General features: G+C 43.0%; 1 protein-coding gene across 3 annotated transcripts in view; it reads right to left on the reverse strand.

Moving 5' to 3' along the window:
* Positions 1-21,357, reverse strand: part of OGDHL (oxoglutarate dehydrogenase L) — a 109,935-nt gene that overhangs the window by 38,527 nt on the left and 50,051 nt on the right. For all 3 annotated transcript variants that reach the window (XM_074958735.1, XM_074958736.1, XM_074958737.1), the window contains exons 7-15: positions 20,628-20,774; positions 19,115-19,205; positions 18,417-18,596; positions 17,782-17,910; positions 17,238-17,417; positions 16,338-16,490; positions 14,645-14,747; positions 13,811-13,939; positions 8,799-8,949 (exon numbers count right to left, since the gene is read on the reverse strand). In XM_074958735.1, coding sequence (XP_074814836.1) covers positions 8,799-8,949; positions 13,811-13,939; positions 14,645-14,747; positions 16,338-16,490; positions 17,238-17,417; positions 17,782-17,910; positions 18,417-18,596; positions 19,115-19,205; positions 20,628-20,774 — 1,263 coding nt within the window. The remainder of the gene's footprint in view (positions 1-8,798; positions 8,950-13,810; positions 13,940-14,644; positions 14,748-16,337; positions 16,491-17,237; positions 17,418-17,781; positions 17,911-18,416; positions 18,597-19,114; positions 19,206-20,627; positions 20,775-21,357) is intronic.

Raw genomic sequence — 21,357 nt, forward strand, 5'->3', positions numbered from 1 at the left:
GTGGCAGGGATTGGGAGTGTGCGGGGGTATCACTACGTGCCACCATCCATCTGGCTCAGCTCCAACCCAGACCGCTGCTTCCTGCCTGTTTGGTTGGCCAGTGGGGAGAGAGGAGTGGCACTGAAAACGTGCAGTAATTAGGAGCCCCACACCAGCTCCCAGCAGGCTTGGGAGAGAGACCGCTTGAAGCATGGGGATAATATTGCTCCATCTTGTCTAATGACATAGTGCAGAGCTACAGTGTTGTCTGTCTGCATTTGTATTGTGGATCCCTGAAGAGGAGGTGGGAATGCTTTGCATGCCAGGTAGCTGGCTCTGAGCTTTAAAACATTTGTATGAAGGAGAGTTTCCTGAGAGGACCGCAAGCCTGAATTTGAAGCTGATCTAGGTAAACCGCCCCACCCCGCGTGGAAACATCTGTCACCAGAGTCTTGGCAGGTAGAAATGCTTAGAAGAGTACAGTATCGTGCATCTGAGGAGATCCTTCCACCAGTTTAAATGAGGAAAGGATTTCTTGGGGGACCATGACCACCACATGCACGGTGGTCTTAGGCAGATACAGATTTCAACCACTCTTGCATAGAGCATAGGTGAAGTCTGGCATGCTGTGTAACAAGTGCATTAGGTCACAGAAATATGAGCCATGTTTCACTTATGTTCTTGGGTGGGCTTGGAGCTGGTTAATGAGACCTACTATGGTATGAAATCTCTGCTGTGAGAAGTAGGCCTTGTTGTCCTGAAGTCTAATACCACTTCTATGAGCTACGCTCTGAGTCTGAGTCAGTGTGGATTTCTCTCTCTTGACTTAATGGTAGACTTGGATCCCTTGTCTCTTTAGATGAGCTGCCAGGACTGCTGAATATTCTTGATGCTGTGGAAAAGACCAAAGGAGTAGGACTTGTACTGGTAGAGAGATGTGCCTACCAGGAATCTGAGGTTTTTGCTATGGGCCAGATGGATTGATATATGGAAATAGGCATCTTGCATGATGAGAGCAGCAAACCAGCTCCGAAGATCCAAAAAGGGGATTTCAGAGGCAAAAGTCACCATCCTGAAGTTGAAATGTCAAATGAAGATTTTGAGATGTCAAAGGTCCCCCGGATGGGCTGCAAATCCCCTTTCCCTTTTTGAATAAGAGGGAAAAAAAAAAAGGAATAAAAATAGCTGCTCCTGAACTTCAAGGTCCCATTGCTCCAATCTGTAGAAGGGGTCTACTTGTTTTAACAGTCAGAAGAAGGGTACCCAAAAAAGAGATCCAGAAACTAGGGACAGGTGGGAAGGAACTGCAACTGAATAGGATACCTCTTGCTTATGATCTCCAGGACCCAGTGATCTGAGGTAATCCTAGCCCAAACTAAAAAAGCCTTTCTGAAAATAAAAAAAGGCAGCTGTCCAGCGGTGGTAGAAGAGGTGTAAGAAGGCAAAAAAATTCTCTGGTAGTTCTATCAGGTTCTCAATGATGGCATCAAACCTGCAGCCGGGGGAAGTCCTAGACCATGAGGGAGCAGAAAAGACAGCAGAGGGTTGGTCATGATGGAATATCTGTCTCACTAACTCAGTGGCTCTGAGGTCCTCTATGGCTGATTGTAACATTGGATATAGGTACTGGCTAAAAGACTGCTATTGCGGTGATCATTTTCTCCTTGTGATTGGGACACAAAGGCCCTGTAACAGGGTGCTTGGAGGGTCAGGCAGCCTAGTTGTTGGTGCACCTGACCTCTAGGCAAAGTGCCTAAGTCTTTTACGTGGTGGGGTAGTGGGACCCAAGCCCTCCCTCTCCACCTGGTGCCATCTCAGGGCCCCATGTGAGTCAACCCCTGAACAGGGGGACCTCTCAGCAGGGCGTCCAAATCCACTGCCCTGGGCTACTTCTTACACTGTCCCTTCAGTTTGGGGTGTGGCCCCTATAGTCCAAGTCACTGGAGTGACTTGCCTCCAGTAGCACCCCCTCGCGGACTTGGGGCGGTGCCCTGCTGTTGTCCCAGGCTCCTTTGGGTGAGGCAGCCATAAGTTTAGTGAGGCCAAACTCCACAATGTCCCTGTGCTTCAATCACCCATCTACCTCAGTTGCTGGAGGCTCCTAGGTCTCCTCCACAGTCTCCCTTGGCTGGGAAGACAGTGCTTACTCCCTGGTGGAAGCCTTGGCTGGCAGGCTAGTGACCCTTCCTTTCACCTAGGGAGGCAGCTAGTTCATGCCTCTTCACCAGTCAGATTCAGATTGAGCCAGGTTCTCTCTTATTCTCTCCCCTCCAGGCCTGCCATTGGCTACAGGTATAATGGAGTGGGACTAGCTGGGCCCAAAGGCTCTCTTTAACCCCTGCCATGCTGGTTGGCAGTTTCTCCAGTTCATCAGAGGCCCAAAGAGCTCAGAACCATCCTTGAATCTTTGAAGGAATGGAGGGCATCATTTGTGTAATGTTAAATAGTTCGTTGCCCTCAAATTGGAGGGCCTTGATCGTGGCTTGGACCTCCCTGGGCATCCTTGAGGACTGAAGCCATGTTGACCTCCTCTTGGCTAATGCAGTGGCCATAGTGCACACCAGTGTCAGACATGTCCAGCACAGCCTCTAATGAAGTTTAGGCAGTCAACTGTCCCTCTACCGTGATAGATTTAATCCTGGTACTCCTTCGGAGCACAACTTAACCCAGTATATTTGGAGAGAATATTTAACCACCTTCATATGGAGGCTAGCAGATGAATACACCTTGTGGCCTGAGACATCCAATTTTGTTGGGTCCTTCTCTCTTGGTATGGACTTTGGAGGTCTCTGCTGTCTTGATCCCTCTTGAGCAGCAGCCACTATGTTTGAAGAAGAAGTGACATATTGAACACCACTCCAGGATACGTCCTTTTCCCTTGCAGTGGAGGGCATCAGGAATGCCCATTGTTAATAGGCATATAAGCATCATGTGAGGGACAAGTCTCAAATCCTGGAGATTTAGCCTCTGCCACACTGCTAGTATCCCTGTATGAGGGAAGAGGAGCTAGCCTAACTGAAGCTTATCTAAGGAAAAATTATGGTCTTCAGTTTGAACTCCATTGCCCTGCCCTCAGGTGACAAACCGTCATCCCCACCCCGTAGATTCCTTTGCAAATTTGAAAGTCCCCTTCCTGTTTGCTCGGTGACGCGTGCAGTGGTCTCAGCGCATCTTTCCAGGTGGCCATGCCTGGTCCACGCACCCAGCAATCCCCCGCTTGGAGCAATGCTGAGCTGCTGGACCTCATCTGCATTTGGGGAGAGGAAGCTGTGCAGTCCCAGCTGCGCTCCTGCCGTAGGAATTATGATACCTACAAACAGATTTCACTGTGCATGATAGAAAGGGGCCATGACCAGGACACATTGCAGTGTAGGGTAAAAGTGAAGGAGCTGCGAACGCCTACCACAAGGCATGGGAGGCAAACTACCGCTCCGGTGCTGCGCCAAGAGCTGCTGGTTCTACAAAGAGCTGGACGCAATACTCGGTGGCGATCACCTCCACTGCAAAGGCCCCTGTGGCTATTTCATTGGCTCACGTGCCAGTCGAGAGTAGACCAAGCCAGGAGGAGGAAATCATGGACAAAGAGAGGGAGCGGGACCCAGAGGCAGAGGATGACTCGGAGGTCAGAGACGCATGCCCAGGAGCTCTTTTCTACCCCGGAGGAGCCTAGCCAATCACAGCAGTCAGATCTTGGTGAAGCGCAAACAGGAGAGGAGGTCTTGTGGCTCATGTGTGCTTGCCTGGGGTCAGCCAGTTAGTGACAGGTGTGAGAGTACTGGCTGTGTTTTAAAGCACTGAACTAGTGTTGTCTATGTTGCAAACAACATCGCTTCTGTAAAATGTTGCATTTAAACTTCACAGAGATGACCTTGGGAGGCCAGCCTCCCTTATCGGCAGCAGAACGGCTGCGCAGAACTAGAAACTGGCCACGAAGAACTAAGGAGGACTTTCTCCATGAGGTTATGATGCACTCTGCTGCTGAGAAACAGGAATTGAAGGAAAGGCGGGACAGCAAGAAGAGGGAATGAAAGGAGAATGCAGCACACCAGAAAGAAGCCATGGAGCGGTTCTTAAATGTTATGGAGCGCCAAGTGGACACGCTCCAGGCAACACTAGCTCTTCAAACCAAGTAGCTCCACACCCACCCTCCCCTGAAGCTGCTAGCACAAAACTCTTTCCCATGTGCCCCCCACACACTGCCAACCCACTGTTATCAACCTCCTGGCTCCACTCTCTACCCACAGCATTCCACTCCTCCCTCCTCGCAGTCCAGCAGTGTGGATTCCTATTACCCATTGCACTCAACACCCATCCCTCTGCAGTTTGGCCCTGCTGACGTATAGCACCCGCTGCATTGTACTCCAAAGGAGAAGGTTGGGTATGATTCCTGGACATACACAATTCTGTAGCTGTCCTGGGACCACTCGTCCTCTGGAGACTTTCCCTTCCCCCATTCTCCTCCCTGCTGATGTATTTTTGTTGTTTGACTCTCTCCTCCAGTTGTCGTCTTTTAATAAAAGAATTGTGTTGGTTTGAAAACAAACAAACAATCTTTATTCTATTAAGTGAAAGCAAAAAGAGCACTGCAAAGCAACATACAATTATGTTAAGGTCCCTTCTTGCATCATGTGCACCAATCACCTCCTAGCATTAAAAGCACTACAATCCCGAGTATAGCAACAAATATTAGTGGCTTTCAGCCCCAAATTGCAACTGATCCTTATGGCCCCACACTATGCCCCTCTAATAGCCCTGGTCTCTGGCTGTTCAAACTCAGCCTCCAGGCACTGAGCCTCTGCAGTCCAGCCCTGAGTGAAGCTTTCACCCTTCCCTGCACAAATATTATGGAGAATACAGCACGCGGCTATAAGCATAGAAATATCGTCATCGGCCATGTCCAGCTTGCCATACAGGCATCACCAGCAGGCTTTTAAACAGCCAAATGCATACTCAACAGTCATTCTACACTTGCTCAGCCTGTTGTTGAACTGCTCCTTGCTGCTGTCAAGTTGCCCCGTGTACGGCTTCATAAGTCACGGCATTAAGGGATAGGCGGGCTCTCCCAGGATCACATTGGGCATTTCAACTTCCCCTATGGTGATCTTCTGGTATGGGAACAAAGTCCCCGCTTGCAGCTTCTTGAACAGACCAGTGTTCCGAAAGATGCACGCGTCATGCTCCTTTCCGGACCAGCCTGCGTTAATGTCCGTGAAACGATCCACAAGTGCCTGGAGAACCATTGAGAAATACCCCTTGCGATTAATGTACTTGATCGCTAGGTGGTCTGGTACCAGAATTGGAATGTGCATGCCATCTATCGCCCCTCCGCAGTTAGGGAAGCCCATTTGTGCAAAGCCATCCACAGTCTCACACACGTTGCCCAGAGTCACGGTCTTTTGGAGCAGGATGTGATTAATGGCCCTGCACACTTCCATCAACATGAGTCCAATGGTCGACTTTCCCAGTCCCAACTGGTTAAGCGACCGACCGGTAGCAGTCTGGAGTAGTCAGCTTCCACAATGCAATCGCCACACGCTTCTCCAATGACAGAGCAGCTCTCATTCTCGTGTCCTTGCATCGCACGACTTGGACAAGCTCATCACACTGTCCCAGGAAAGTGGCTTTCCTCATGCGAAAATTCTGCAGCCATTGCTCGTCAACCCAGACATTCATCACGATGTGATCCCACCACTCAGTGCTTGTTTCCCGAGTCCAAAAGCAGTGTTCCTCCGTGGTCAGCACCTCCGTGAATGCCACAAGCAATCTCGTGTCCTAGCTACTATGCATGGTGAGATAAATGTCGCACTCCTCTTGACTTTGTAGTTTAAGGAATAACTCCAATGCCACTCGTGACGAGTTGGTCAGAGTGAGCAGCATACTGGTCAGCAGTTCACAATCCATTCCTGCAGCCGGAAAGAGACAGGGCGCGCAGTACACAAATTGTTGAAAGATGGCACCAAATGCGGACGGAAGCACAGGGTTTGCTGGGATGCGAAGCAATGCATCATGGGGTATTGGACCCAGGATGCCCCGCGACCCTCTCCGCCTTCCCACAAGTCTTAGCGGCAAAAAAGAAAGAGGTGCTCTGTGGGACAGCTGCCTAGACTGCACTGCTCCAAATAGCACTGCAAGTGCCGCAAGTATGAACACGCTATTGCACAAGCAGCTGTCCGTGTGAACACACAACAGCGGTTTTCCTTCTGAGCTCTCTGAGCAGCGCTGTAACTGCTGGCGCTGTAACTTTGCCAGCGTAGATGTGCCTTAAGACAAAAAAGTTTGCTTACATTTCTGGGAGATAATGCTGCCCACTTCTTATTTACAATGTCACCTGAAAGTGAGAACAGGCATGCGCATGGCACTTTTATAGCCGGCATTGCAAGGTATTTACATGCCAGTTATGCTAAACATTCGTATGCCCCTTCATGTGTCGGCCACCATTCCAGAGGACATGCTTCCATGCTGATGACGCTCGTTAAAAAAATAATGCGTTAATTAAATGTGTGACTGAACTCCTTGCGGAAGGATAGTAAGTCTCCTGCTCTGTTTTACCCGCATTCTGCCATATATTTCACATTATATTAGTCTTCGATGATGACCCAGCACATGTTTGTTTTAAGAACACTGTCATTGCAGATTTGACAAAACACAAAGGTACCAATGTGAGATTTCTAAAGATAGCTGCAGCACTCGACCCAGGCTTAAGAATCTGAAGTGACTTCCAAAATCTGAGAGAAACAAAGTGTGGAGCATGCTTTCAGAAGTCTTAAAAGAGCAACACTCTGATGTGGAAACTACAAAACCTGAACCACCAAAAAAGAAAAATCAGTCTTCTGCTGGTGGCTTCTGACTCAGATAATAAATGTGAATGCGTGTTGGTCCGCACTGCTTTGGAGAGCGGAAGCCCACATTAGCATGGACGCATGTCCTTTGGAATGGTGGTTGAAGGGGCATATGAATCTGTAATGCAACAGGCACATAAATATCTTGTGATGCAGGCTACAACAGTGCCATGTGAACACCTGTTCTCACTTTCAGGTGACATTGTAAACAAGAAGTGGGGGGCATGGTCTCCTGCAAATATAAACTAACTTGTTTGTCTCAGTGACTGACGGAACAAGAAGTAGGACTGAGTGGACTTGTAGGCTCTAAAGTTTTACATTGTTTTCTTTTTGAATGCAGTTATTTTTTGTACATAATTCTACATTTGTGAGTTCAACTTTCATGATAAAGAGATTGTATTACAGTACTTGTATGAGATGAATTGAAAACTACTATTTCTTTTGTTTTTATAGCAAATATATGTAATCAAAAATAAACAAAGTGAGCACTGTACTCTTTGTGTTCTGTGTTGTAATTGAAATCAACATATTTGAAAATGTAAAAAACATCCAAAAATATTTAAATAAATGGTATTCTATGGTTGTTTAAACAGTGTGATTAATCACGATTATTTTTTTAAATCGCTTGACAGCCTATTGTATATATATTTTTGCTAATGGGTGAATAACTATATAAACCACATACTTGCCAAACTACATAACTATAGTTCTGACTAACACTAGCACAGTATGCGAGAGAGTGGACACCACAGGGGTTCTGTCATGCTGCCATAGGCAGTAAGAAGGAATTGAAGGATGGCTGAGCCTGCTCTGCCTTTTATGTCCTTGGGGAGAGCAACTAAGTACTCCCCCAATCTACATTTCCATTCTCCTGGCCTCTCTCCCTCCACCAAATCCCAAATCTCAGCCTGGCTCTCCAACATTCCCACCTAGATGTCTTGTCATCAATTTAAACTCCTCTCAGCCCTCTAACCCGACACCATCCCGGTGGTGTCCAAAACTTACCACTTCACTTCTTCTTTCATAACATTTCAAAGAAGCATCCTATTCTTTCTAACAAGATACACAAAACTCAAACCCTCCTTACTTCTCATCTTAATTACTGAAACCATTTCCTTTCCAGTCTCCCTAGCTGCCCTCTCCAATCTATTCAAAATTTAGCTGATAAAAATCATATCCTCGTCCACTACTCTAACTATGCCATGCTCTAGTTACTTGTCCTCAGGCAAAAGGCCATTCATAAATCTGCCCTTCCCTGCTTTTCCGTTTGTTTCTTATTGCGCACCCTCCTCTGTTTGTCAGTTTTCCCCATAATTATCAGTGCCTTCTTCCACAATGTCCTAAATGCACAAACATCCTCCACCACCACAGCCAGCACGTTCTCCACAGTCAAACCCCACTTTACTTCTTACCTCTGCTGTAACAGCTATAAGAAATTAGCCAGTTACTGATGGTTAATTTGGTGGTGGGGGTGTGCGAGGATAGCTGACATGCCTTTAATTACGAAAATACAAATATATATAAAAGTTGTATATACTGGGTTGTACTCATTCCCCTCCCCTCCCCCTTGGTATGTAACTTGTCTTTGATTTAAGCTCTTCAGGGAAAGGACTGTGTCCTCATACAAGTTTAACAGCACCTAGCACAATGGAGCCCCAGATCTAAACAAGTCCTCTGGGCACTACCTCAATATAAATGTTAAACAACAATTACTATTATTAAATATTAATAAAAACAAGCATTCATTTGCTGCTAATTTTATATCCTTCCATCCTATGGAAGTTATCTTTAAGTATATAAACATAAAACATACAGACACCTGATTGATACATACACACAGCACACAAAATGCATATGTAATCAGTTACTGTAAGCTTATAATTCCTTCCAGAGTATCATAATCCATAAGAGAACCCCTAGTTGTATTTGCATGCAGTTTTTCATCCACTGGTATTTGGCAGCAGCCAACTTGGTACTCACCTAAAAGTGCCCCTTTCCACATCCTGCCCACTCAGTCGGACATGGATCCCTTCTTTCAGCAAAGATCCAAAAGCCATGTATTCTCCCAAGGCCCAGTCAACCACTCTGTTCTTGGTCATTTCCAATCGGCCTTTCAAGATCCGAGAAAGCCCTACATGGGGTAACAGTTGGGAATTAAAGAGGCTAGTTCATAAATGTTTCACATGCATATTAAATTCACATCTCTCGGAATGCAGAGGCTGAGCCAGGGAAACGTATCAAGTTTGAATGGTTACTCCCACAGTTATATGCTGACCCACTGTACTTGGCAAATCCAAACCAGCAGTAGCACAAGTTAAAAAAAAACAACACACACACACAGATCCTAGTATATCCAAGGACACACAACCATGCTTAAGATACAGATCAAGAAGAGGGGGCTAGAAATAGCTAGACAGTATCTGACAGAACCAACAGTTGATTAATATTAAACTACAACAGTTATTTATATCATGGTTTAGTGATAGGAAATAAGGTGAGATACAGAGTTTACCAGGAAGATCATTGTGCAGCAATACAAAAGGATTTTTTAAATAGATTTGGTTCTATTTTGTAGAAGATTGAAATTAACAGACGGGGGTTGGTTCAGTTTTTGTATTTTACACTACTAGACTTGTCTCAATATGTACTTTTGTTTAATTTGAAATAGATATGGATTTTCAGTTAGCATATGGTTTATGCACCAGCTGTTTTCCACAGGGAAGATCTTGTAATTTCTTCATTCTTTACAATTGCACAGAAAGTAAATAAATAAATAAAATAAATAAAGCACAAGGTGCACCCTCACTGACTTTCACAGAGAACAAAACTGAAAACTCCTTATGTCAGTGTAAATCAAATTGTGAGAATACAAGCCTCGCAAACTGTGTGTCATATTTTACTCTGTTCTCTATTTCTGCCTCCATATTAATACCGTTACTAAATCCTGCCATTTGCCCCCTTTGCAACACCTCCAAAATCCTTCTCTCTGCTTCTCCCCATTCCTACCGCAAAAGCCCTTGCCCTTGATACATCTCATTTCAATCACCACAACCTTCTCATCTCCAGCCCCTTGATTCCTTCCTCTTTAGCCTGCTTTGAACCTGTCCAAAACATCCATCTACACTTTCCATTTACCCAACCTTTTCCAGCCCCACTTCACATTCCTTCACTAGCTTCCCAACACTCATCCTGATCTTCTAAGTTATGTACATTTAGCTTCTGCTTCCACTCTGTTCTAATCTCTCCTCATCTGACCCTTGTCCATGCCCAGATTACCTAACTAACTACTCCCTTCACCATGTCCTTGTCTCCAAGTTGTCCTCCAGGAAGCCCCATTCACCTGAAACCCCCTTTACAGACTCAGTCAACCAGTTTGCAACTCTCTCTTCCTTCAAATCATACTTTTCCAAAATGCCAATAACCCCCCTAACAAACAATGTTCCCTTCTCCAGATAATCAGGTGCTCTATTTCACCACTCAAATACATACCTTTCTAACTTTCCAACCCGTGTCTCTAATTAGTACACTGATTGTTTTTTTACACAGTCATCTCTTTGCAGAGGGTTCTTGTCTTCAGACCGCTCTGTAAAGCACAATATTGATGCTGTACAAACAAATATAACATGCCTTCTCACGAAGTGACCCAAATTGTACTGATGTGGATTTTACAAGAAATCTGTATGTTAAACATAGCAAAGGATTATTGAAAATGTATTTGAGGACTGACTGCTACAGTGTACTATCAGAATCTTCCTCCTGATGAGTAACTGTAGTTCGACTTAGACAAATTATTTATGCTAATTAAATGCCACTTGAACACAAACATTGAAGATGTTTAATTGAAAGCACTGCCATAACGTCGTTTTAGGAATTTTAATCGCATAAAACACTCCTAACCAATAAACTCAAGATTCAGTCACCAAAAATTACTTCAAATCTTAAACAGCTCCTCTGGTGGTTTACGATTAGTGCACTATAATGGGGCACTTGGGGGAGGTTCATTCCTCAACCTGGATCCCCAGTTGGAGATTTGCACAGTAAAGTTCTATCAATATGTGCAAGGCAGAACACAGACTGGCCACTGACTACAGGTACTGCCAGACAATCTAAGCAGTGGCTTTTGCTCTGGACGAAAAGCACTAACACATCTTCATGGAGCACCTCCCATTCCAAATCCCCAATCCCTTTCCTTCTCCATCTATTCTGGTGGCCTTTTGAACCACCTGAAAGAGTTCTGCAGACCAGAGTTAGAGTACTACTGCCTAAGGCTACATCCAGACTAAAAGCTCAGTATATGAGCAGGGGAAGTAACACTCATAGTATACACAAAAAGAAAAGGAGTACTTGTGGCACCTTAGAGACCGACACATTTATTTGAGCATAAGCTTTCGTGAGCTACAGCTCACTTCACCGGATGCATTGGTCTGAATGCATCCGATGAAGTGAGCTGTAGCTCACGAAAGCTTATGCTCAAATAAATGTGTCGGTCTCTAAGGTGCCACAAGTACTCCTTTTCTTTTTGCGCATACAGATTAACACAGCTACTACTCGGAAACCTGTCACAGTATACAGATAGTCTTAGAGGAATGCCACTCCACAGAGTAATAGAAAGCTATGTTTAATTAGAATGTGTACAATCCACACCTAAAATTATTCTTCCAGTAATATTAAAACTAATCAAAGTGTCACAGCAATCCAGTACCTCTTGCACAAATGCACACCAGATTTTTACAGCTAATACAGTAATTGGTTCAATAAACATGCTAACATAATTAGGGATCCCCTTACCACTGCTTGCTACATTCAATACTCTTGAAGGAAAAGTACACACAGAAGGTCCTATTGCAGCTGCTGACATTGAGAGGTTTCCGGATGTATATTGACATTTAATTTTTTGAAGAGTGGTTACAGAGGGGAAGAAGATTCTCTAGAGAGGATCCTATGCTGAAGAACAGCCCTCATGCCCAGGTGACCGTCCTTCACCTGATATGGACAAGGTGAGTGGGGGTTATTGTGTCAAGTGGTTCCATTCTTCCCCACAGGCTGAGCATACTGCCTCTCTAGTGCCTCCAGATTCCACCACCGCAGGGAGAAAGAAATTATGCTCAGACCTTGGCATGCTAGTGCAGACCACTTCCCACTTAGCTAGTCATATATTTAACTTTTAATCATTAGCGTTACTAGTTCAGAATTAAGCCCCTTGATGCTAAGGGTTAAGTTTTTTTTTTTTCAGAAAGCACTTGACTCTCAGTAGCAAGACTTAATGTAGTCACTGGACGACGTGTGTCATGTCTGCCCACAAGCTGAAAGAAAGTTTGACCAAGCTTCCTCACACCAAGCACAGTACAATGATATGCCATGTGGTTTTACTAGAAAATGATTTCTTGAAACAAACAGTATTGTTTGACTAGAATATAGAATATCAGGGTTGGAAGGCACTTCAGGAGGTCATCTAGTCCAACCCCCTGCTCAAACCAATCCCCAACTAAATTACCCCAGCCAGGGCTTTGTCAAGCCTGACCTTAAAAACCTCTAAGGAAGGAGATTCCACCATCTCCCAAGGTAACCCATTCCAGTGCTTCCCCACCCTCCTAGTGAAAAAGTTTTTCCTAATATACAACCTAAATCTCCCCCACTGCAACTTGAGACCATTACTCCTCGTTCTGTCATCTGCTACCACTAAGAACAGTCTAGATTCATCCTCTTTGGAACCCCCTTTCAGGTAGTTGAAAGCAGCTATCAAATCCCCCCTCATTCTTCTCTTCAGCTGAATAAACAATCCCAGTTCCCTCAGCCTCTCCTCATAAGTCATGTGCTCCAGCCCCCTAATCATTTTTGTTGCCCTCCGCTGGACTCTTCCAATTTTTCCACATCTTTCTTGTAGTGTGGGGCCCAAAACTGGACACAGTACTCCAGATGAGGCCTCACCAATGTTGAATAGAGGGGAATGATCACGTCCCTCGATCTGCTGGCAATGCCCCTACTTATACAGCCCAAAATGCCGTTGCCAAGAAGGCTAATAAGGGCACACTATTGACTCATATCCAGCTTCTCATCCACTGTAACCCCTAGGTCCCTTTCTGCAGAACTGCTGCCTAGCCACTCGGTCCCTAGTCTGTAGCGGTGCATGTGATTCTTCAGTCCTAACTGCAGGACTCTACACTTGTCCTTGTTGAACTTCATCAGATTTCTTTTGGCCCAATCCTCTAATTTGTCTAGGTCCCTCTGTATCCTATCCCTACCCTCCAGCATATCTACCTCTCCTCCCAGTTTAGTGTCATCTGCAAACTTGCTGAGGGTGCAATCCACACCATCCTCCAGATCATTAATTAAGATATTGAACAAAACCATTAAAAGACTAAGCTGAGTCCTTGTATGGAGAGGAAATTATTTACCCCACAAGGAAAGCATCATAAGGAGTGGTCTCCACAATCATAACTGCCTTTAGTATTTTAAAAACTTGCTCAGATCTAGAACTCCCATTTCAGGAAGCAAGTTAGATTTGTACTTGTAGTACAGACATCTTTTCATACTATGCATTAAAGAATACAAGCACGTGTCCATCTGCACAAGTGAAGACATACATGCCATGCATTGCACATCCGGAAAAGAACAGATCTCTTGATTAGTCTGGGTAGTTACAGTCTTACCTTCTTTGTAACATGCCAGCTGCTTGTTACAAAGATGTTCTCACTTCCCTCCACATTATAAGACCACAGAGAAAAGGAATTTACTTTAATAAGGTTAGGAGAGAGGTGCTATGATAAAAGAATATTAAATTCTTGATGGAGAATAGTTCAGTAGGATGTTCACTGTCACCTTCCCACCTGTCAGTAAGGTGGCATATGTGAATTGTGAAGGAAGGTCACCAGCTCCTTCCTCCCCTTTACCAAAGTACCTCAGAAGACCGACTACCCTGCGACTGATGTGTAGAAACAAACAAAGCAAGGACAAAGAAAGCAATGTCTGATATAGCAGAGAATCCAGCTGACCTCCATGTATTTTGAAACCCTCGAGGGGCACAGAGCTAGCTCCATTGCCAATGTGGTTCAGCATGTCTTCTGGGATGCCTGTTGGAGGACAAGTCATGCTCTTTGGTTCTCCATCCAAATTAAAAAACCCTGGAAGGAGAAATTTTATAAGGCTTTTTGGATGAATAGAGGCTTCTAATTATTAAGAGAACAGTTACTCTATTTGCAATAAAAATAAAAACATAAGAATTTTACTGTTAAAAGAAACACTCTTAAAATGTCCTTCTGTTTTCAACAGCCAAGAGCCATTTCCACACCTTTTAAATTAGGGAACAGATTATTTCCAGGCCCTATACGGAACAATTCTTGATCTCTCACACACAAGATGGCTCTTTCATTTGCTGTTTTACTTTCCCTGATTGAGAGTGAAATTCAAAACATGTGCAGAGAGCTAGCCAGCACAAGACACATGCACCATTTCAGACCTGCTTAAGGCCTGAAAATAGAGGTCCACAGAGGTGGAATTTCTCTCTGAAGCAATAAAGGCAGGTAACATTACAGATAAATCACTTCTCTGTTAATAGTAGACTGAAAAAAATCGGTTTTCAAAGTGATAAAGTCTTGCTTTTGCCACATCCATTGCTAAAGCTGTACTGACAATTGCACCTCTGCCAAACAGTTTTGGCATCCTTTCGTTCTGCTAGCATATACAAACCAAGAACAAAATCCTTCACTTCAGAAGGATGTGGTGCCTAACAAAGGGTTCAATAAAGGTGGCAGGATTTTGGTTCAAAAGGAAAGCACAAATGACACCAACCAGTCTCACTGGCATTAGGGTATTTGAAGGATACTTACCAGGCCAAGGTGAATCAAGCCAGTGCTTAATGTGTAGAATTTTCTTATCTTTAGACCTAGTATAAGCTTCTTCACAGATTTTATCATACTTTGCAATTTCTTCCTATAGAACAACAAGTTTCCATATAAAAGGAGTTAGAGTTTTAAAAAAAACCCAAAATTGACATACTGCTTACAGAAAGTGCATACCATTCCAAAGCGATAAAAACATCCACATTACAGCATACAAAATTCCAGTTTTTGATCTCAGTTATGCCAGGGTAAACCCAGAGTAATTCCACTAATCTCAGTGGAGTTACTGGAGTTTTGCTCAGCTCAAAACCTCTTAAAACACATTTGTCCATTTCTTAAAACAAAACCACCCTGCTGTTTGGTTCTTTGGGCAGATTCTGCTGATGAAAGATCCAACACTAGAATAGCAAGTGGTATTCCACGTCAGCATCAGAACACCACACGTAATTTGTTGCCATACATATGAAGATTAAGGTTATCCAACTGGCTTCCAGTGTCACGACAGTGATCAGGAAGGAATTCCCCACGCACCCTATGTAGCTTAGCTGTATAACTGTCTAGGTGCATTATTTGGGTACTGTGGGCAGAATGGCTCAGAGCCACAAAGGTATTTCGGCTCCTAGCCTCCATCAATTTCAGTGGAAGTTAAAAGCCTAAACACCTTTGTGGATCTGGGCCATCTCATTAACTATTAGGCATGGTTCTTGCCTGAGGCAGGATACCAGACTTAGTGATCTTTGGTTCAATCTAGAATCCTATGTTCCTAAAAAGCTGGAACAGTCTCCCCTTGCAATGCCTTGTTTTACAGTGCTGCTACTACTACGTCCACTTTCACAAGTACAGAAGTACACTATAAAGAGAGTTAGCCAGTTTAATATGAATAACTAATATAGTAAAATCTGCAGATTTAATTTTTATATGGTAGTTCAGACTTATCTCTTTGAACTCTGAGCACAGCAGGTTCAATACAACTGAGGCACAAAACTAATGAGTTTGTTATCCTATTCTGAGTAAACATCAGCATATTGCCTACAACTGCCAATTACATAAGATGCTCCAACAAGAAGCTCCCATGATTAGAGATGCTGTAGATATAATCACGAATATTCAGACACCTCTGAATTGGTGTTCCCACAGATCCAAGGAAGGGAGATGAATTTGATTCCATGTATCTCCCCTCCACTTAGGCTCTTTAAATCATACTAATTTGTGATTTTCAAAGGCTGCTGAAGCACTGACATAGCCAATATTAACAGCCTTAACAGCCCTACCTTATCACTGTATCAGTCTAAGAATTGAGGAGAACCTGTTTTTCTAGGTACCATGTATTATTTTAATTATTACACAACATTCCAGTCCTCCTTGGTTGATAGTAGCTATGTACATAGCAGATCAACACAAGTGTCTCAGCTTCACCAGTTAGAGACAATCCTCCATTTTTTTCCATCTTTAAGCCTTATGTGAGGTAAGCAATGAAATTTAAGCTCATCTCCTGCCACACATTTCTCCAGTAGTACTATTTTCTATTTTATGTAAAACAAAACAAAAGACAGTCAGAAAAAGGAATAGAATGAAGGCAAAGAAGTAGTGAAGCAAAAAGTAGTTAACGAAACAGCATGCAGTCACTTCCTTCTGCAAACAGCATCACAAATGGCCTTCTACCTCTGCTGACATACTGTACCTCAAACTCCTGCAGTGTTACAGTCCCATCTGCAATCAGTTTGTCAGCATACTTCTTCAGCACTGGCACCTGCTTATGAATCTGCTTGTACATCAAGGGCTGGGTGAACATGGGTTCATCCATTTCATTGTGGCCTCTCCTTCGGTAACAAACCTACACAGGGAAGATTCATATCTGTCAATAACGAGAGACATGAAACTAATCTCTAACATTTCCTGCTTTCTAGAGATTTATGAACTTAAGGCATTAAAGTTCTTGCTCAAAGAGACATTAAAATCAACATAAGTCTCTTTGGGGTAAGAGCTAACTCTTATTTTGGGTACAGCATCTAGCACAATGGGGCTCCGGTTCTGGTTGGGTCCTCTAGGCCAGCGATTCTCAACTGAGGGTCCACAGACCCTGGGGGACCGCGAACAGGTTTTGGGAGGTCCACCAAGCAGGGTGAAGCCCTGGAGCAACCACCTGAAGCCCTGAGCTGCACCACCTGGAACTGAAGCCTGAACAACTGAGCTTCGCGGGGGCCCCTGTGGCCTGGGACCCCAGACAATTGCCCTGGGACCCCAGACAATTGCCCTGCTTGCTGTCCCCTGACGCTGGGGCTGGCTTTTATATGCAGAAAAACAGTTATTGTGACACACGTAGGCCATAGAGTTTTTACAGCATGTTGGGGAGAGTGGGGTTCAGAAAGAAAGGTTGAGAACCCCTGCTCTAGGCAGTACAATAATACAAGTAATAACGTAAGGCAGGGAAAACTGCTTAACAGTAGCATTCAAGCCAATAAATGCAATGAGCGCAGCAATGTTTATGAACCCATAGTAACATATTTGGCATTACTGACTTATTTTAAAAGACTAGCATAAAATATGCAAAGTGAAGAGTTAAAATTAACCCAGTACTTACTAAATCTACAACCACATCTTTATTGAATGTGTTTCTCCATTCTGCAGCTACATTGCACACATACATCACTGCTTCAGGGTCATCAGCGTTCACATGGAATATGGGTGCGTTGACCACACGGGCAACATCTGTAGGGTATGGAGACGAGCGGGCCATTCGGGGATCTGTAGTGAAGCCAATCTAAGAAAAAACAAGCTTCCATTAATGTGTGAGAAAGGGGTTTTTTTGCTTTTCTTTTGAATGCCTGAAATCTTAGTTTAATACCTAGTTATTACATGGCAGTAATTATAACTTTTCACTTTGGAAGGTAATTTCTTCTTTAATTCATCTAACATAATGCATCATTTTTATCTACTTATTTAGATCCCACAAAATCCGTGTCTCCTATGCTGAGCACAGCCAAATGTGCTGACAATTTTCAGGGTATAATCATTCTAGTCAATTAAAGAGGGCTGGTATATACAATCTATCATGACAAGAATAAAACAAAGGAATATATGGGAAGTCATTAGACCCAAATTGCTTAAGAAATTCTGTTTTTCACCTGGTTATTGACCACAACATGAATAGTGCCATTTGTGGTGTATGATGGGAGGTCACTGAGATGAAAGGTTTCATAAACCACTCCCTGTCCAGCAAAGGCAGCATCTCCATGTAGTAGTATGGACATGACCTAAGATAAGGGAGGAATGAAAAAAAAAAAGTATCAGATAACAAGAAGTGTAATTGTCAGTTCCTAGGGGGCATGAACTTTTTGTTATGTATTTTTACAATGGCCAGCCCCATAGGCCCCTGGTCTACGGCTGGGATTCCTAGGAAGGACCACAATTCAAATAAAAAAAAGTATAAGAAATCATAACATGCATGCTTGTCCACATTAAGACTGCTTTGCTTGATTCCCAATTGAGTGAAAGTTACAACCTATCTGAGGTTTCCAAGTTCAGGAACTAAGTTAATCAACCTGGTAATCAGTCAGAGAATTAGGAAGCTTTACCCTGTGCTAATTTAAAATTACTAGTTTAGTTCAAAGGCCAACATATCCAATTACACAAAGAAATGTTTCAGTGTCTTGAAGTACCTCCCACTTCTAGAGCTCAAAACTTTGGTAAATTGGGCTATTAGAAAAATTTACACATACACACACCAGCAAAAGTTATCCTAGCATGCTTGTAATTTTACCTTTTTCCCCTCTGTATCCCCTCTGTAAAACTGCTCAGCTTTGGTCTTCCCCTGAACAACAGGGTCTACTGCTTCCAAATGAGATGGGTTAGCCACAAGCGACAGAGTGATGTTCTTATTTGTTGCTCGGTTGATCCTTTCATGGTACATTCCCAAATGATATTTTACATCCCCAGACCCCTAAACACACAAAAAGACAGTCAAGGATCATGTACGCCAGCCATATAAACTACTTCCAATTCAACATTTAAAATCTACACTTCATACTGAAAAATGAATCTGGCTAGTTGTTACGTGTAACCCTGCATGGTATTTTTATTGAAAATAATTTCAAATTTTAAAAAACATTTGTTTCTGTTTTAATACCTCAGTGTCAGAACACAACACTTCATATTAACTAAGCACAGACAACATGCTTGTCTCTGTACAAAATAGAGGAAATAAAAACTATGTTACAGAGATACCCGGTGAATTGATTTCACTGTTTAGAGTTAATGACTAGGAATCTTTCTGCACTTGAAAGATGTGCTATAGTGTTTCATAAAGAATAAAGTTACCAGTGAACCCCATTGATTCTGATCACTTAACAAAACAAAATTATGAACTTTAATAGTTCCTAATACTGTGTATTTACATGGACAAGAACATCCAGAACAATTCAGTACTTATTCTCTATCAGTAATAAAGTTGCATGTTACCTCATCAGCTGCATCAAGTTTTGGATCAAACTGACAGAAGATCTGCTCCAATTCCTTTCGGATGACATTGGCCAGTACATTCAACCTACCTCTAAACAACAATAGAAGGTTCTTTGATGAAATCTTACCAAACAATTTTGGAAATTTAAAAAAAAAAAATGTATTTTAAACATCTACAAATACTGTCCCTTAATCCTCCAACAACTCCCCACCCCTCCCACACACACACTCCCCCCATACCCACCCACCCCAGAGTGTCCCTACTGCATCACCATTGGCACTCCATAGTGCCTAGGTATTTAACCACAAGCTAGAGATTTTTCTTTTGTGGGTTTCTATCACAACCCTAACATGCCATCAGTAGAGTGCTATTATCTAGACCAGTTACTTGACAATGATCACAGATGAGAGACTGGGGAAGTTTTACTTATTTTGGCTGTTTGGGGGGCATCATATTTTGCCTTTGGATACACGTGCACAGCTACTCTCATGCACACCCAAGTGCAGGCAGGATATGATCCTTTGAAAATATATTTTAATGAATGGTTATAGCAATAAGCTACAGTGGGCTGTTCATCAATTGGGCAGAAGGCCAAAAAAAATGCACCAGTACCCAACTAAGGACCCCTGGAGTGGCTTATTGCTATCACAGTACAGCTCCTTCATTTTACATTTCTTGATTTTTGTATTTAAAAATTTTAAGCTAAAAAAACCCACAGTTTTGTGAAGTTAAAATAACATTCTGTGAGTGTGAAAAGTAGCTCCTAGTACAAGGTTATGAGAAAATAGCATGGAATGGTTATGAACCCTTTCTCCTACTATGATGAATATAATATATTGTTTACTATTTTTTCCTATCCCTTCTTTTAAGGTTCCCTGAATTATAAGGACCCCTTTTTCCCACCTATGAGAAAACTGACTACCCTTTCAACAAGGATCAATGACTCAGCAGCCATGTTCCAAATACTAAAGTGTTTTCAAAGTTGATTCTATTGCCACCTGTAGCAGATTGAAACCTGGGAACCAAAGAGAAATCCCACAAGCAAATGCGCATCTCACTTTTTAAATATAAGGATGTTTATTTCCCCTTTTTAAAATGACTCTACCCCTTCCTGTTTAAGATATTATTCGTCAATAGTGTCCCCATTCCTGGCACTGCCTTCCAGAATATAGATAAAGATGTGGGAAATTGGTACATCCTCTCAATTCCAAGCTCTCCACAGTGGGGAATGAAGTATAATGCCTGCCAGACTCACTTCCTATTTCAAAGCAGGTCCTTGACTAGTCTCCCATGATGAAAGTTTTAGCCCCTCACTGAGAGATAGCTCCCTTAGGACTCTGTGATATTGATACTCAATATATCTTTTAGTTGGGATAACTAACCTGTTTTACCAACCTCCCTTATAACATCACATTCCCAGTCTCTAAAAGGGGCCAGAAACCTAAAGCAGTGTATACCACACTGTGCAAATGAGTCCATCATTATTTGCCTTTATTTTAAATGAACAGTTACCTGTGAGGCATCCCCATTATTAAATATTCAACCCCCATTTCGCTGGATTTGTCAATGATGGTTTTAAGAGCAGGAATCATTACTTCACACCCTTCTAAACCAAAGCGCTTCTCTGAGGACCACTTGCGGGCAAGGAAGTCTTCAAATCTTGCCAAAAGAGGGAGAGAAAAGCAATAAGTTAAGGAAATGCATCAGATGGTAATTTTTTTTAAATCAACTAAAGGGCATTTGGAGAAGTAACATAAGATGCCCACTGAGAAGAAGACTTTTAGAGAAGACTTCTCAATACATACTCATATTTCTCAGAGCATGAATTTTATTGGGGGAAAATAAGTCTATAAAAGAGGAAGGATTTCTCTCTTGCCTGCCCTACTGCCCACCTTTAAAAGTTCTCACCAGCACTTTGTGAATCGATCCTGACACCTGGACATTATTATGATGAACAAAATCAAAGCATAGAAATTATGGCAAAAATTTTCTAGTTTGCTCTCCTTACATGCAGGAAGTTCCTACTGACTACAATAGGGAAAGCCTCACATGCAGGCAGAATGTCAAAAGAGTAAGCCACCCTGCAGATCCAAGAGGAGACAAAAGAGAATCCCATATCTTCTGGAAATAACAGTGAGTAAACAATTAAGGGAAATGGCAGCGTAAAAACTTGCAGCAGAAAACACGTAATTCCAGGGGAAATCTTGGAAACCCTATTCAGTGGCACAGCTCCACAGACTAA

This window comes from Natator depressus, chromosome 7 (assembly GCF_965152275.1).
Source record: "Natator depressus isolate rNatDep1 chromosome 7, rNatDep2.hap1, whole genome shotgun sequence".
Classification (NCBI taxonomy): domain Eukaryota; kingdom Metazoa; phylum Chordata; order Testudines; family Cheloniidae; genus Natator; species Natator depressus.